General features: G+C 33.8%; 3 protein-coding genes across 4 annotated transcripts; 1 reads left to right on the top strand and 2 right to left on the bottom strand.

The window, feature by feature from the left end:
* Positions 1 to 1,084: 1,084 nt before the first annotated feature.
* On the top strand, positions 1,085 to 3,237 carry LOC25501219 (protein yippee-like At5g53940). 2 transcript variants are annotated; one of them, XM_024772160.2, is made up of 5 exons: positions 1,085 to 1,303; positions 1,391 to 1,434; positions 2,381 to 2,489; positions 2,633 to 2,676; positions 2,780 to 3,237. In XM_024772160.2, exons 1-5 carry the CDS (start codon positions 1,208 to 1,210, stop codon positions 2,862 to 2,864), a joined length of 378 nt encoding a protein of 125 aa, XP_024627928.1. In that variant the 5' UTR covers positions 1,085 to 1,207; the 3' UTR covers positions 2,865 to 3,237. The 2 variants fall into 2 exon arrangements, with proteins under 2 accessions (XP_024627928.1, XP_013445387.1); XM_013589933.3 differs by having other exon boundaries at positions 1,093 to 1,303; positions 2,621 to 2,676.
* A 764-nt stretch (positions 3,238 to 4,001) lies between these two features.
* LOC11415611 (ribosomal protein L11 methyltransferase) lies at positions 4,002 to 9,560 on the bottom strand. Its single transcript, XM_003628502.4, has 7 exons — positions 9,275 to 9,560; positions 9,098 to 9,184; positions 8,183 to 8,323; positions 7,359 to 7,424; positions 5,282 to 5,449; positions 4,402 to 4,731; positions 4,002 to 4,295 (listed from the first exon to the last, which is right to left on the bottom strand). The coding sequence occupies exons 1-7, from the start codon at positions 9,500 to 9,502 to the stop codon at positions 4,167 to 4,169; spliced, it is 1,149 nt and encodes a 382-aa protein (XP_003628550.3). The 5' UTR covers positions 9,503 to 9,560; the 3' UTR covers positions 4,002 to 4,166.
* A 1,038-nt stretch (positions 9,561 to 10,598) lies between these two features.
* LOC11410682 (3-hydroxybutyryl-CoA dehydrogenase) lies at positions 10,599 to 15,532 on the bottom strand. Its single transcript, XM_003628499.4, has 3 exons — positions 15,048 to 15,532; positions 14,288 to 14,400; positions 10,599 to 11,473 (listed from the first exon to the last, which is right to left on the bottom strand). Exons 1-3 carry the CDS (start codon positions 15,453 to 15,455, stop codon positions 11,104 to 11,106), a joined length of 891 nt encoding a protein of 296 aa, XP_003628547.1. The 5' UTR covers positions 15,456 to 15,532; the 3' UTR covers positions 10,599 to 11,103.
* Between the last annotated feature and the right edge of the window lie 303 nt (positions 15,533 to 15,835).

Consider the following 15,835-nt stretch of genomic DNA (forward strand, 5'->3'; position numbering starts at 1 on the left):
TAGATTATAATTTTTGTTATATTGTTGGTTTCATTGAAATATATAATCATAGCTAATTTGATATATTATAATTTGAAAGAAAAAATATTTATATTGTTAATTTTAATCAAAATTAAAATTTCATAAAAAATAACGTTCCTAATTTTTTTTTTGAAAGATAACGTTCATAATTTCAACGTACCCTCTTTTCGCTAGTTTTAAATAATAAAAACGCTTGTGTTCAATTAATTGGAGAGTAAATATAGATAATTAATCTTTATTCCTACTTCATGAACTATGATTAATTAACTACGCCTACTTTTCCTCTTCTTTCAATTGTTTTAAAAATAATGTTACCTATTTCTCACAATCATCAACTCTCTCTTCCTCTGAAACTTTAAAACTCAAAAACCTGAAATTTTTGTTGATCTCTAATAAAAAATATATGAAAAAAAAAAAATCAATGATAATGTGGGTCTCTGAAACAATCTTTAAAAACTTAATTGATAATTTTTTTATGAAAATTTGTATTTTTTAAAATTAAATTAACCCACTTAAAATTTTGGCTTCTGAGAATTAAACCCGAGACTTTGAGGAGGAATACATTCCTAGATTTCAAGTCAATACAATCAGGCCAACCAAGTAATTTCAAAATTTGTATATTTAATTTATTGTAAATGAAGTTTTTGATTTTTATAAAAATATATTTCTTTTAATTTAAAATCCTTAAAGATGTCAGATATTCGATAGCAAAATCAAAAAGAAAAGAATATATGTCATAGTAAGCTTAACTGAGTTGATAAGGACAATGCATAATATATGTAAGTCGGGGTTCAAACATCAAATGTGTGATTATCTAAGAGTAAATGATATTTGAACAACCATTTGATGACAACTTTTGTGACAACCTTCTTTTTCTCTCTTCTTATTGATAAAAAAAACAATAGAGAAAGAAAAAGAAAAGAGATGATAAGAATATTATGCTACAATAGAGAAAGTTAAAATGTTATAGATATCTAATATTTTCTTAATTTTTTTTAAAGAAAAGTGAGCTGTGGTTACCTACCTACAGGTGTCACTTATTTGTGCAAACAACATATTGTTTAAGAGAGAGATATAGTAATAGTAATAGTAATACTGCCTGCCCCTAGTTCATCTTAATCTCTTTCATTACCTTTTATGAATCTTGAGGAAGTTAAGAAGAGTGAGCAGTGACATTAATCAATCAATGGGAAGAATCTTTGCAGTTGAGCTGGATGGCAGAGTTTACGGCTGCAAGTCCTGCAATACTCACCTTGCTCTTTCCACTGATCTCATCTCCAGGGTATCATATCATATCATATCATCCTTCTTCAATTTTTTTTGTGTTTCAACTAATTAACCATTCATTAACCACTCCTATTGTTTGCAGGGATTTTATTGTCATAGAGGAAAAGCATACCTTTTCAATAATGTGTAAGTATTTTTCATTTCTTCTTTTCTTTGTTAAATGAATTAGAGCGGTAACCTTGACGCAACGGGTAAAGTTGTTGTCATGTGACTGAAAGGTCACGGGTTCAAGTCCTGGAAACAGCCTCTTGTATAAAAAAAAAAGGGTAAGGCTGCGTACAATACACCAATAATGGTGGGACCCCTTCCCGGACCCTGCGTATGCGGGAGTTTTAGTGCACCGGGTTGTTCTTTTTGTTAAATAAATTAGTACAAATTATGATAGTTTTATTATAAATAATGGTATTATAGTAGGGCTTATATCATTTATTGTTGGCTTAATTGCACTTTTGGACCCCTATCTTTCCAAAAGTTGCGGTTATGGCCCCCTAACTAATTTAAATACAAAACAGCCCCCTATATTTTGATTCTTTGGCAGTTTTGGACCCCGAGTCCATTAGTGAGGTGCCACGTTGGAAAGATAGGGGTCCAAAAGTGCAATTAAACCTTTATTGTTCGATGTGGAAAATGTATTAGTGTTTCTAATTTCCAATAGCAAACTAATACTGAGGCATTTCAATTTGTTGAACTACATATAAGAATTGTATGTTTCCTCAAAAAATAAAATAAAATAAGAATTGTATGTTAACTTATACTGGGATTTTTGTAACTTGCTAGCTTGTCGGTTTGAATGGTGGGACCCTTTCCTGGACCTTACGTATGTGAGAGTTTTGTACACCGGACGGGGCTGCCCTGAATGTTGAAATACTCATCTTATGCTTTGATTAGATTATTATGTATAAGTGTACATGACCTGTACATGCTTCAACATGTATGATATACTGATATTACTATTAGAATTAGATTGTATTGATTGAAATTATAAATACAAACTAGATTATGCTTTTTTATTATTAATTGTAGCTTCCAATTCTTCTCATGTGCATGCTTGTGTTTCTGGTCCATGACACAGTGTGAACTTCACCAGTGGAGAAGTGGTGGAAAGAATGATGCTTTCAGGGATGCATACTGTCGCAGATATATTTTGTTGTCGCTGCGGGCAGATAATTGGCTGGAAATACGTAATTCTTCCACCGTCCTCTCTTATTTTTACAAATCTATATTTTCAAACTAGTGTTGTAGGTGAAATCTATTTGATCATCATTGTGCATCTAGTTCTTTTGATCCTTCTAAAATTGCATCTCTCTCATAGGAAACTGTGCAGGAGAAAAGCCAGAAGTACAAAGAGGGAAAGTTTGTTCTTGAAAGGTTAAAATTATGCTATTTTGCTATCACAACTTAAGTTGAGTTTTTTCTTATGCTTAATGTGTGTTTTTACTGATTGTTCATGTCATGCTTGTCCATTTAACAGAGGAAGGATCGTTGATGAAATCGGTTTCTCCACTGAATTCTGTGTTGAAGGCTGTGTCAGCATGAGTGATACTGAAGATGATTAGGCCTATTAAAATCTTTTGTATTTGTTGGATCAGGTGAAAGAAGAGCTGTTGTGTTATGTGAAAAATATGATAGAACCTTGAAAATGTTCAGAATCAGAACCAATTTGTTTTGCTATTTCATTTTAGTATTAGAAGATAAAATATAAAATAATAAGTAAAAATTTCAATGACGTCTGTAATTCGTGTATCAAAAGGAGATGGAACCGTCGGTTTCCTCTGAGGTCACTTGGTTGCAAGATTCACTCTTCAACATTGTGGTTCTCGATTTGAGATATAGCCGAGATGGCTAAGGAGATGGAACCATTTTTTTTGGACAAGACCTGGCTCTTTTCACACAGGGACAGAACTAGATAACATGGAGATGATTACTACATTTCTTTTTTCCTCTTTATATTATGCAAAAGCCAAATTTTAATTTATTTTGTTGTGTGATAAATTAAAAATATATAGAGGATGATAAAATAATTGTTAATGGATGATTTTTTTCCTACTAAGTGATGAATAAATTAAATTATATATTTTTTAATGAATTTCAAATTGACCGTAAATGTATTAATGAATTGAATTGTTCTAAAATTTTTGTTATAATTGAAACTAATAAAATGGATTTGGAAAAATTTAGTTTCAATTCAACCATTCTTCTTTTGTTTATTTTTTTCCTTTTTCATCATTTATGCTACATATGTGATTTGTTCTAAATTACACATTCACCATAGCATATTTTCCAGAATTACCCTTAAGGCCAAAATATTTAATCATTCTCCCACTGTGGATGATATTATACAATCTCAAACAAGTTCACATAGACCATACAATCTCTAAATGTAGAGACAAATCTTCATTATTTTCTTCAAAAAAGTTCAAGGCAAGCTCATTCCAAATCTAGTTAGTTACAAAAAGGATACGGCCTAAACATGGGAGATTTTGGCACACAAATTAAATTTTATTTTGGCAAGTAGTTCAATGGCTAGGAATTTACCTTTTAAACATGGGAGATCCTGGTACATTATTTTAATTTTTTTATCAAGTAATACAGTGGTTAAAAATTCATATTTTTAAAGTGAATACATGGGGTGTCCGGGGTTCAAACCCTGGCCCTTACATAATTCTACTGACTAAACTAAATTGACGGGGACATTCTCTTATAGTTTATATAAACATAAATAAACAATCGATCAGTTATAACATGATATATCAAGTCATCTTTAAAAATTACATATAACAACAACCTAAGATATGGACCAAAAACATCAAAGCAATTTTATATATTCCTCTCTCCCAACAACATACAGAATATGAGTGTCACCATTGAGATTGGCTGGGAACTACCAAACTACTAGTTTTCCTACCACTCACGCAGGCCCAGTCGTCCAATTTGGAAACTTCTATGCCTTCTAAGAAGGGTGAATATTTATTTATGATCTGATGAACCTACATAAAACACAATGGCAATAACTATAGTGCACCACAGAATTGAAAATTAACAGAAGGCTGCCTTTCAAAAAAGTAAATCAATATCAAGCATTAACTAAATTACCTGTTCAGATAATATACCAGAGAGACCAATAACTGCTCCCGGCTTTGCACGAGAGATAATTTGATCAGCATTATCTAACAAAGGATTTAAGAGTATATTTGCAATGACCACATCATACTTATCCTTGTCGGTAATAGTTTGTATCTCATGCGTATTTTCTCCCTCTACAAATCCAGATGTCTGATCATCTTTGGAGGATAAAGAATTTTCACCAGCTATCAACTGCAGTTGTATTCTGTCTGGTCCAATGTTGTTCAGCGCAGCATTTTGATATGCTGATGCAATTGCTTGTGCATCTACATCAACTCCAACTGCAAAGGCAGCACCGAACTAATAACAAAACAGAATGTCAAAAATTGAAATGGAAGATTCAACTATACATAAAAACAATGTAAACAATATCGAAAAGCTGTAAAAATATTGGAAACTTTTTGAGTATGTATTGATAAATATCCAACGAGTATTAGTAGAGATACATGTCAAACACCAATACTTTTGTACTTTTGAAGTATTTCGGCTTCATTTACCAATGCAAGTATTCGTCTATATACAGAAGTTACCAATGCAATTTACAACCAAAACATTTTCTTATGCTCAAAGATATCACAACAAAATAACAAGTGCTGAAGTGCATAAAAACTGATAATATGTTGGACTTGTTGCTCAAAAAATAAATTTGGGGGCTTTGCAACTAAGAATATAAGTTATGACCAGCATAAGGAGGAAAACCAGAGAGTCCAGGACTGCATTTTCTAGCTTTCTGAGATTGAACATAATTAAACTAAAGCTTATTAATGTGGTCTCAACTCAAGTATGCTTGTTCTTCAACAATTTTTCTCACTTAAGTTCAACTCTAGTACTCCGAAAATCAATTGAATACCTTAAGAGCTGCAATGGCAAGAATCCCAGAGCCCGTGCCATAGTCTAGGATGTATTCTCCCCCTGTTATACAATCATGCAAGAGCAATAGACAAAGTTTAGTGGTGGCATGTTCTCCTGTTCCAAATGCATGTCCGGGATTGAGCATTATATTTGTTGCTTGAACATCCTATACAAAATTCAGTAATGGTTAGCATTGGGTTTAATTTAATGCCCAAAAACAAAAGAAGCAAGCAAATACCTGACAAACATAATTCAACTCTTTTTGGGTGATGAATACAATTACAAACTTGTTCGAATATATAAATATATATCATAATATCGTGTTATTATCTTATCATATCTTCTATCTCATAGGATTAGTTTCTTAGCCTAGAGTAGCTTTGAAGATTATTTTTCATATTACTTAATTAGTATACAAACGGGATGACGTTTAGTCTTTTGCATCAAGTTATCATAGTACACATCTTATTCAAACTCCTTATTATTTCTCTTCTTTTATCTAAAATACGATAAATTTAACATGGTATTAGAGTCTGGTTCCATCCTCTGTAACTTCGTTGTTTGAGTTCCCAAAAATTAGGTCCAAACTGCATCAAGATTGCCACTTGAGAGGAAACATGACCACAGTATTGAAAGAAGGATTTTGGAAGAATTACTTAGTGTTGCCTATGGAATATTCTGAAATTCCCACTATCATTACAGAATTTCAATATTCACCTCAGGGTAATCATTTTGGGTTCTTAATAACATATAAGGGTCTTGTTAACAAGTGCCCCCGGGGCACTCTTTAAGCATTCTAAAATAAGCAATTATTCTTTCAAAAAGTCAAATATTTCAATTTTCAATACATTAAATACACGCATTTTTTTAAATATTTACCACTTATGGTCTTTAACTAATGCCCCTGAGGATTTCAACTGTTTTTTTACTGGGAAGGTATAAAGACTGAAATCAAGAAATTTATTGCCAAGTGCAGTATTTGCCATCAGAACAAATAACGAAAGCTCATCATTTGCAAGCTTATTACGGCCGCTACAAACTCCATAGAATCACAGGTATAGTTTAAAACTTCAATGGATTTTATTCACAGGTTGCTTAAGGTGAGAGGTGGATATCTAAAAAATTTCACTCATTTCTGTGTTGGGTCATCCTTTTAATACTAAGGAGGTTGCTGAAGTGTTTATCACAAATATAGTTAAATTGCATGGATTTCCCGCTTCAATTGTATCTGACAGAGAAAAGGTTTTCTTCAGCCATTTGTGGACAAACTGTTCAAGCAAGTGGGTACCAACCTGACAGTGGCTCAACAAAGGATGAAGAAGCAAACTGACAAACACAGGAGGGATGTGCAGCCAGCAGTTGGGGATTGGGTGTAACTCAAAGTTACCTCATAATTCATATAGATATAGATGGAATTCTCTAGCCAAGAGGAGGAATGAGAAATTGAGTCCTAGATTTTATGGTCCATACCTGGTGCTAGAAAAGATACGACCAGTGGCTTATAGTATACGCTATCTCTACCTACTAATTGTAAAACCCACCGGCTATTCCTTATCACTAGCTTACAAACGTTCCCTGCCAGCAACATAACTCTAGACTAGCTTACAAACTTTCCCTACCAGCAGCATAACTCTAAACTTTCCGCTCCGCACCACTATAGCGGCCAGTGCAGCCACTTTTGACAACAGAGTTGTCAACTTCAACCATAGTTGGAAGATATCTTGTCAGTTGGTTGCAGCAAGCAGTTACAGTGGCACAAAGTTGCAACTTGCGACATTCACAGAAAGCCACAAAGAATTCTTCATTGGTTTATTGAGTAACAAAGTTTTAGAGTTTTGTCTTAACCTTCACATAAAACCAAACATGGAATATGTGTTGTCCAATCTTTCTTTTTTATTCAATTTTAAGCAAATCAAATGGACCAACATAACATAATTGATAATATTCAATTCAAGAGGGCCAAAATGTAACACATTAATAGAAGTTGGGACAATCTAGAAATTTCACATGCATTAGGAGCAACCATAGCATGTTATCAATACATTATCAACAAATAAAGCTTAAGATAGACATACAGGTGGAGTACTCCACTCAGGCACCACCCACAGCCCTTTAGTAATTTCAACTGGATGAAACGATTCCTGTAAGCATGGATATTAAGGAAAGAAAACACCATACACCAATCAATAATAAGTATATGATAAAAATTAAGAGTATTTCCCATTCAAGAATATTAAGATTACAAACCAGTAAACTGTTTTGCACCTTAACAATATACCCTATTCAAAGATATTAAGGATAGAAATCAGTAAACTACTGGTGTGAGATAAAAATCCACTAATTAATAGTTAGTATTCAGCAATAAGTCTGTTATATCACTATTTCCTTTAGGCTAAAATATGGTTTTGGTCCCTGCAGATATGCCTCGTTTTGGTTTTAGTCCTTGTAATTTTTTTTTGTTGTTTTTGGTCCCTCCAAAATATTTTGTTTTTGAAAATAGTCGCTGGAGGGACTATTTTACAAAGTAAAATATTTTGCAGGTTCCTTTTTAAAAATCAAAAGATTTTGCAGGGACTATTTTTTTAATAAATGAGTTCAGTTATCATGTGCCACGTGTTCAAATCATCACAAAAGTGGGGCCAGGGACCAAAACCAAAACGAAGCATATTTGCAGGGACTAAAAACAAAACAAAAAAATTACAGGGACTAAAACTAAAACGAGGCATATTTGCAGGGACCAAAACCATATTTTAGCCTTTTCTTTACATGCAAAACCAGTAGATTCAATTTCTATTATATCACTATTTATAAATAAGGTTAGAGATTCAATCTCCTAACTAAAAAAACAAGAGAGCATAGAATGAAAAATAGAATGACAAATTAAGCAAATCAGACTGACCTGAGATCTCTTAATCCAGTCCTCCTCCTCAATAGCTTTAATTTCATATCTTGGTTTCTCTTTGAAACCAATAGAATCAAATGCATGGGAAATGCTCAAATTAATATCCTCATCTTCAGGGTAGATAGAAGTAATGCAAATCTGCAAAAATAATACTCTTATACTCACAAATGAGTAAAACTACTCCTTTCGACATTTAATTTAAGATATGTTTATAAAAATACAATAAAAGAAGATTGTGCAAAGAACAATGCAAAGAACAAATATCCAATTCCCTGATACCATGCTCCCGCGGAAAATCTTAACAACTGTAGCTTGGAAGCTCATAGATTTTCAAACCACTTAATAGAATTTTGCAGAAAGTAGAACAGAGTGAAAACGATCCGTAAAATGTAATGTGAAGTTCTTAACTGAATCTGAATACAGTGAGTTATTTATAGTGTTTAAAATCTAACTGACCTATAACCAATCTAACCTTTCGACAACCTAACAGCCTGTCAGTTAGGATATATATCACACTGATGCAAACATTTGAAGTAACATTCACAGATAAAAGAGAAACAAACGTTATGGAAATGTAACGGCAGAAACAACAGTACTGGAAGAGAGAACAAAATATCGATGATACTAACGAAAAAAAATAAGAAGACTATAGGAATATCCAAATGTCTGCTACTCCGTGCCCAATCCAGAGGCGAAATAAAATAAACTAGAGTATTTTTTTGCAGCAGGCTGCAAGTCACATTCCATCCCTTTCATAACCACTTCCCCCCGCTTATCTACCTTTTCGATATCATCATTCATATTCGCTTTAACAATAATTGTTATCATGTTTATTATTTTTAAGTTATCATCATCTTTATCTGGCTCCAAGAATAAATGAAAACTTAAAACCAATGGCATAAATAAAAGTACCTCATCTATTGTTTGAGCGACATGATCATTTTGATCGATGCTAACAGAAGTTGCACCAAAGCATAAAAGCGCATCTCCAAGCACATCCTTGTAATAACAAAAACAAGTTGAAGTCAAATATTTTGGCAACATAACAATGCGTGTCCTACAAGAAGGAAAGTAAGTTAAAATGATTACTGCATTATCTTTAGAACAGTGAATGAGAACTGAAAGATAGGGAGTTGAAGAAGACTTATGTGGTAGAGCGGCGGAAGAAGAAGAACAATGGTGGTGACTACTGACTTTGTGGTGATGTTTGAAGAGAAAAGGAAGTGATGATGAGAATGAGAGAGGAGAAGGTGATATACGCATTATTAGGGGGCGGGAGAGGGTCAGGTGTTTGATAAAATGCCACGCCGCCGCCATGGAATGGAAAGGTGGTAATTCAAATCAAATATTTCATCATATTAGGATACCAAACAATAATATTATCTTATAGTTTGGAGGGAGTGATGACGATTTTGGAGGGTGAAAAATATAGAGAAAAAATGAAAAAAATTTCAAGGTTAAATAGGTTTTTATAAATGTATCAAATTTTTGTTTCAGTTTTTCTAAAAAATTTCTTTAATTTTAATTTTCAAAAGTTTTCAACCATCACTTTTGGTTCTTATTTATAAGTCAATTCATCTAATTCATCCATAGTCTTCATATTTTGCATGAAAATTTTCATAAATATTTTGAATATTATTAGTCTCTCTAATTTTTTTTTTTTATATTTTTAACCAAAAATGAATTAAATAATTTTTTTTTTATGTTCTCGATGCTTAAAAATTCATATTCAATTCATGTTTTGTTTAAAAAATTTAAACATTTTTAGGAGAGATTCTTTAAATATTCCAAAACATTAATTGAAATTTCCATTAAAAAATATGAAGGCTATACATGGATTGACTTAAAAGTAAGAACAAAAAATGATGATTGAAATTTTTATAATACATCTTTAATTTTAAAATGGGTTAAATAAATTTTTAGTCATTATAAATATATTCAATTATCTTTATTCCTTATAAAAAAATGACATGTTTTGATTTCTATAAATATTTTCAGTACATACTTAAGTCCTTATAAAATTAAAATTTCTTTAATTATGCTTAAAATTTTAAATTTTTAAATAATTTTTTACACAGTTATTTATAACATTTTATAAAGTGCCATATTTTCATTACTTTAATCTCAATTTTTGTGTTTAGAAAAATTCATATTTAATTCATTCCATGAATTCAAATTGAAGAGCACCAGTGTTCAAGAATCCTCAGCTAATGGTGGCAAAAAATACCATGGTTGAAAATCACATCTAATATTTGCCGTAACAAAGTACCTCTACAAACACACTCTCTCTCTCTCTATTAAAGACGTCAACTGGTAAGGACAATGCATAATACATGCAAGGTTCGGGGTTCAAACCCCAGCCACCACAAAAAAAAAAGACGTCAACTCATGTATTTGATTGAAAAATAAACGGTTTCAAGAACAACAAACATTGCTGTATTATTAGAATAAACAGGCCAAAAACCAAGAGCAATATACAGAATGGACAGAAAAATCAAACCAAATTTTGTTCGCTTCATCACCGAGTATGAACATTCAATCATAACACCAGGTTTCCCTCGTGCTCTTGACAGAAACCACCTTCAATCCAAAGACAGAAACCACCTTCAATCCTCGTGCTCTTGGGTTGCTATTGACCTCTAGTTCCTATAACTATTTTTTAACCATATCCTATCCTTGTGTTAATGTACATACTAATCTTATCATAATAGTCATTGGCTATTAAAATATTATACAAGCATGTCTGAAACAAATGTAACATAAAATAGAAGAGACGAGCTCAAAAACGAATGAGTGAAAGAGAGATCGAGATCAGATGACTAACTCTATTCCACTCAATTTCAGTAATGTACCCAAAGTTCAGAAACAGGGTGCAAGTGTGGTGCTGACAACTTATTCTTCCAAGGAAACCAAACATTTTAGAGACGAGAAGATGATTTTGAAGACTTTTGCTCTTTACTATAGTCATACACGCCAATACCTCGTTTTCTTCCAAGTCTGCCAGCATCAACATACTGTACAAGTAGAGGGCAAGGTGAATATTTATTGTCCCCAAGGCCAGCATGAAGAACTTTCATTATAGACAAGCATACATCCAATCCAATGAAGTCTGCAAGCTCTAAAGGGCCCATTGGATGGTTAGTACCCAACTTCATACCCGTGTCAATATCCTCTTTGGTTGCAACGTTGGTGTACAGAGTATAAAATGCTTCATTTATCATAGGCATAAGGATTCTGTTCACTATGAAGCCTGAATAATCCTGGGAAGTTATTACTGTCTTGCCAAGCCTGCAACACATATTGAACCAGCGCAAATTAGAATAACAATAGGTATTTTCCCTAGCTGTCTTGAATAAAAAGAATGAAACAAAAGAATCTCAGAGGACCAGGGAAGAGAAGAAAACCAAAGAGTATATGCAGGTTAAAGGTAATTAAGCATAAAGGCATTGATGCATTGTCAAGAAATTAGAAAAGAATATAACATAGCAATAGCAATATATTACATTCTCCCACGTTTGGTCGCCCACTTATTATGTGTTTCTAGGACTTGCCTGTCACTTGTTTTTCACTGGTTGGACGGATGGAAATGTAGCATGTGTACTTTTTAAAAAGTCTATGACCCAATGCATATGAAAATTCACCATTTGGGAGAGGCAACCCTTAAATGCTCTCCAGATTCTCGAATGGATTAATCTTTGCAGTTGTGCCTAGAGGATAACTAAACAAAAAAATGATGCCACATTATTTAAAAAGTTCATGTCACAAGTGTTAACCTGTAGTTCTGTTTTTCTAGTCACCAAAAATAGTGCCAGGGACCAATTCTAGAAACATGGAATGAGCGTGGACTAAATCAAACCTACGTTATATATTTGATAGATCATACTAAAAACAGAATTGATAGTCATAAGGTAAAAGAGTGATGCATTTCGGTTTTGTTTAACATATGAAAACAATGAGATACAATAGAACAAGATATTCCATTTTGTTTTTGTATATTCTAATGAATATAAAAATTTGTCCATACGCAAAACCATAGGATTCTTCTCATATATCTATTTTCATGAAAATAATATTAACCTACATACATAAACATTGTGGGTGGATGATAGAGAACCTGCTGTTTGTGTGGCCTGGTGGGGCAGGTTGTGAATGTGGGTCAGAATTCTAATAGGCCTGTCACAAGGAGTATATTCAAGGACGAAGAAAGTGGGGCCCAGGAGAGAGAGAGGTTACCACACTATTCAAAGATGAAGGGGGAAAGATTAAAGGGTTATTTTAGAAGTTTGAAATTTTTTATGCTTTGTTGAATGCCTATGTCCTGGATTTAGGATATTTAGATTTGATAAAGGGAGCATCTTGGATGAAACAATTTAGGAAGTGACTTTTGGTTGGAACAATATGATTCTGAGTTTTCCTTGGAAGGGAGAGGTGATTGAATTAAACAGAGTAAATCCGAGGGTTACAAAAATGAGAGACTGAACAGACCAGTTAACTTTGTTACATAGCCTGTTGGGGGGTGTAGGGATCGAAGAAGACAGAAGAAGAGCCAGGGTTGAACAGAGTTCATCAAGAGGAACTTCAACTACTGTTGGGAACAGTATGAAGGGGTTTTCAAGGAATTGAAAGGGTTACAGCCACAAAGGGACTCTGTTCACAGAATTGAGTTGCAAGAGGGGGCAGGACCTGTTAGTGTCCACTCCAATAGGTACCCCCATCACCACAAAGGTACGATAGAAAAACAGGTGCAAAATATGTTAGGATCAAGGGATCATTGGTCAGAGCTCTAGTGCTTTTTCAAGCCCCGCGATGATAGTGAAGAAAAAGATGATTCCTGGATGATGAGTATTGATTATGGGGAGTTAAACAAGGTGACTGTACCAGATAAATACCCCATTCCAGTAGTGGAGGACCTCTTGGATTTGCATGGAGCCACAATAACAAGGGAGTGAGGGGATTTTTGGGGTTGACTGGCTATTATAGAAAATTTATTATGGGTTATGGGAAAATAGCTAAACCATTGAAGGCTTTCATTGGGATCCTGAAGCTCTCAAAACCTTTAAAGATCTTGAGAAGGTAATGAAATCCCCTGTACTTACACTTCCGGATTTTTCTAAACCATTTTGAGATTGCTGTGATGCTTCGAGAAGAGGTATGGGAGCTGTTTTGATGCAAAACAAAAGGCCTATTTCGTATTTCAGCAAGGTGTTGTCAGGAAAGAATTTGAACAAATCCACCTATGAGAAGGAATTGATGACTTTGGTGATGGCGGTACACCTCTAGCAACCTACCTCTTGGGTAAAACTTTTGTTGTTTATTCAGACCAAAAAAGCCTTAGCACTTTATGCAACAAGGATAACCACGGCAGAATAACGAACAGAATTGGGAAGCTAAACTTTTGGGCTATCACTTCAATGTCATTTACAAGCCAGGGCTAGAAAACAAAGCAGAGAATTCACTGTCCAGAATGTTTGAAAAAGAAGAATTGACGACAAGGTAGTTTGCTTCCCTTAGCCTTGAGGACAAGGTAGTTTCTGCAGAGGGAGCGATGATAGAGCACCTGTTGGGGAAAGGTCGTGAGCATAGGTCAGAATTCAATAGGGCTGCCATATGGAGAGTATATTCAACGAAAAAGAAAATGGACCCAGCGAGAGAGAAGGAAATGGTTAGAGAGTACCACACGATTCAATGATAATCGGGGGAACAGTTAAGGGATTATTTTAGCAGTTTGGGAAAGAAGGGGAGGTTGTTGAATTTTCTTGGTCTGGTGGTTTACTAATTTCTTGTACTGATCACTATTTTCAGTTATAATATGTATTACAATGTCTGTCCATCCAATTCACACTTTTATTTACTATAATTGTTCTACGGTTTCTATTGGTGGATGGGAACATAGCAGCCACATACATCGACAATTAATTCGTCTTCCACCATACCAACATAGGTAACATTCACATTTTTCAGAGTTACAGCAGGAATGTGGTGATCACAAACAAACATGAATGTGTTTAGAAATGAAGATACAAATTAAGTAAGGTGAGTGTTTTATTGTCATAAATTATAATCATACATAGTGGAGGATGGTATCAAGGTTAAGATTACAACCTCTGTGATAGTGCTTTTGTGGCAGCAAATGTCGCATCAGAAGTGTCGGCACCTCGCACAATCTCAATCAATTTCATCACTGGAGGAGGATTCATAAAATGCATTCCTATCACCTAACAGATAAGGCACCAAACAACACAATACAATTTTAATCTATCAAATGGAAAACAATAGGCCAAAAATCGCTAAACCAAAAGTGGAACTCATGTGATTATGACTTGGCTGATTCTAGAAGCAAGCATGGCTTATAATTGGAATTAATGAAAGAGAAATGTTAGCAACACACATTTTAACACGCACTTTTCAACACACTCTCTTTGATTAGTTAAAATTCACATGATTTGGGACCCATAAAATTTATATGGGACCCACATGATTTGGTGGGATCCATGTGAATTTTTTAACCAATCAAAGAGAGTGTTGAAAAATGTGTGTTAAGTTCCTCTGAATGGAAAAATGTAGGACCCGTTTACAATTTATGTTTACGGCCAATTCTATGGTGCAAAAGTGAGACAGTTTTCAACATTGGATCAATACATCTCACGGTTAAATGAACTTAAACGAATCCTCGTGAGCTTAAGCTCAGTTGGTATGGACGACAATGCATAATATATGCAAGACCTGAGTTCGAACCCCGGTCACCAAAAAAAAATACTTAAACGAAATATTATGCGACTTTTTGATCCAACAGTGGAAAAGACAATTATGCAAGACTATTTCACATGTCATGTTAGAACAAAATAGAAAAAGAAGAAGGAACCTGTTGAGGCCTTGTGGTAGAAGAAGCTAAACGAGTGATAGAGATGGAACTAGTATTAGAAGCCAAAATAGCAGAAGACTTAGCAATCTTATCTAATTGAACAAACAAAGATTTCTTAACCTCTTCAGATTCAACAATAGCTTCAATAATAAAATCAGCAACAGAGAGGTCATTTAAATTAGTTGTAAAACGCAGTCGTTTGAGAGCATCGGAAGCTGTAGATTGAGAGAGTTGGGATTTGGAAACAAGACGGTTGATGGAAGAAGAAATGGAAGAGGAGGCAGTTGAAAGAACTTGAGGGTTGACATCTAGAAGGCAGACGTCGATGCCATGCATGGCGGTCAGTTGGGCTATTCCTGATCCCATCTGCCCACCGCCTATCACGCCGATCATCTTCACATCCGCCATTGCTATTTTTCTCACTGTTATTATGAGTCCGTTAATTCATCAATTTTATTTTGGTTTAAATATATTTTTCGTTGTTGATCTGTTATCAAAAAGTTGTTTACCAAAAAATCAAATCAAATGTTTTATTGTCAATTCGACGATTAATTGCGTAATGATATGTTTTGAACTATTAAGTTGTTAAGTTGGCATGAACAATACATAAAATATATATAAAGTTTGGAGTTTGAATTCCGGCTACTACCAAAAAGAATTTGTGTATGTTACGTTTCTTATTACAAATCATAATTGTTTGTATAATTTATTGTTTTTAATACATGAATGAATTATCATCTTATTTTTGTTTACCAAAAGGTTGTCTTTTTCTGTTTGAGAAAAATAAT

Source organism: Medicago truncatula, chromosome 8 (genome assembly GCF_003473485.1).
Source record: "Medicago truncatula cultivar Jemalong A17 chromosome 8, MtrunA17r5.0-ANR, whole genome shotgun sequence".
Taxonomy (NCBI): Eukaryota; Viridiplantae; Streptophyta; class Magnoliopsida; order Fabales; family Fabaceae; genus Medicago; species Medicago truncatula.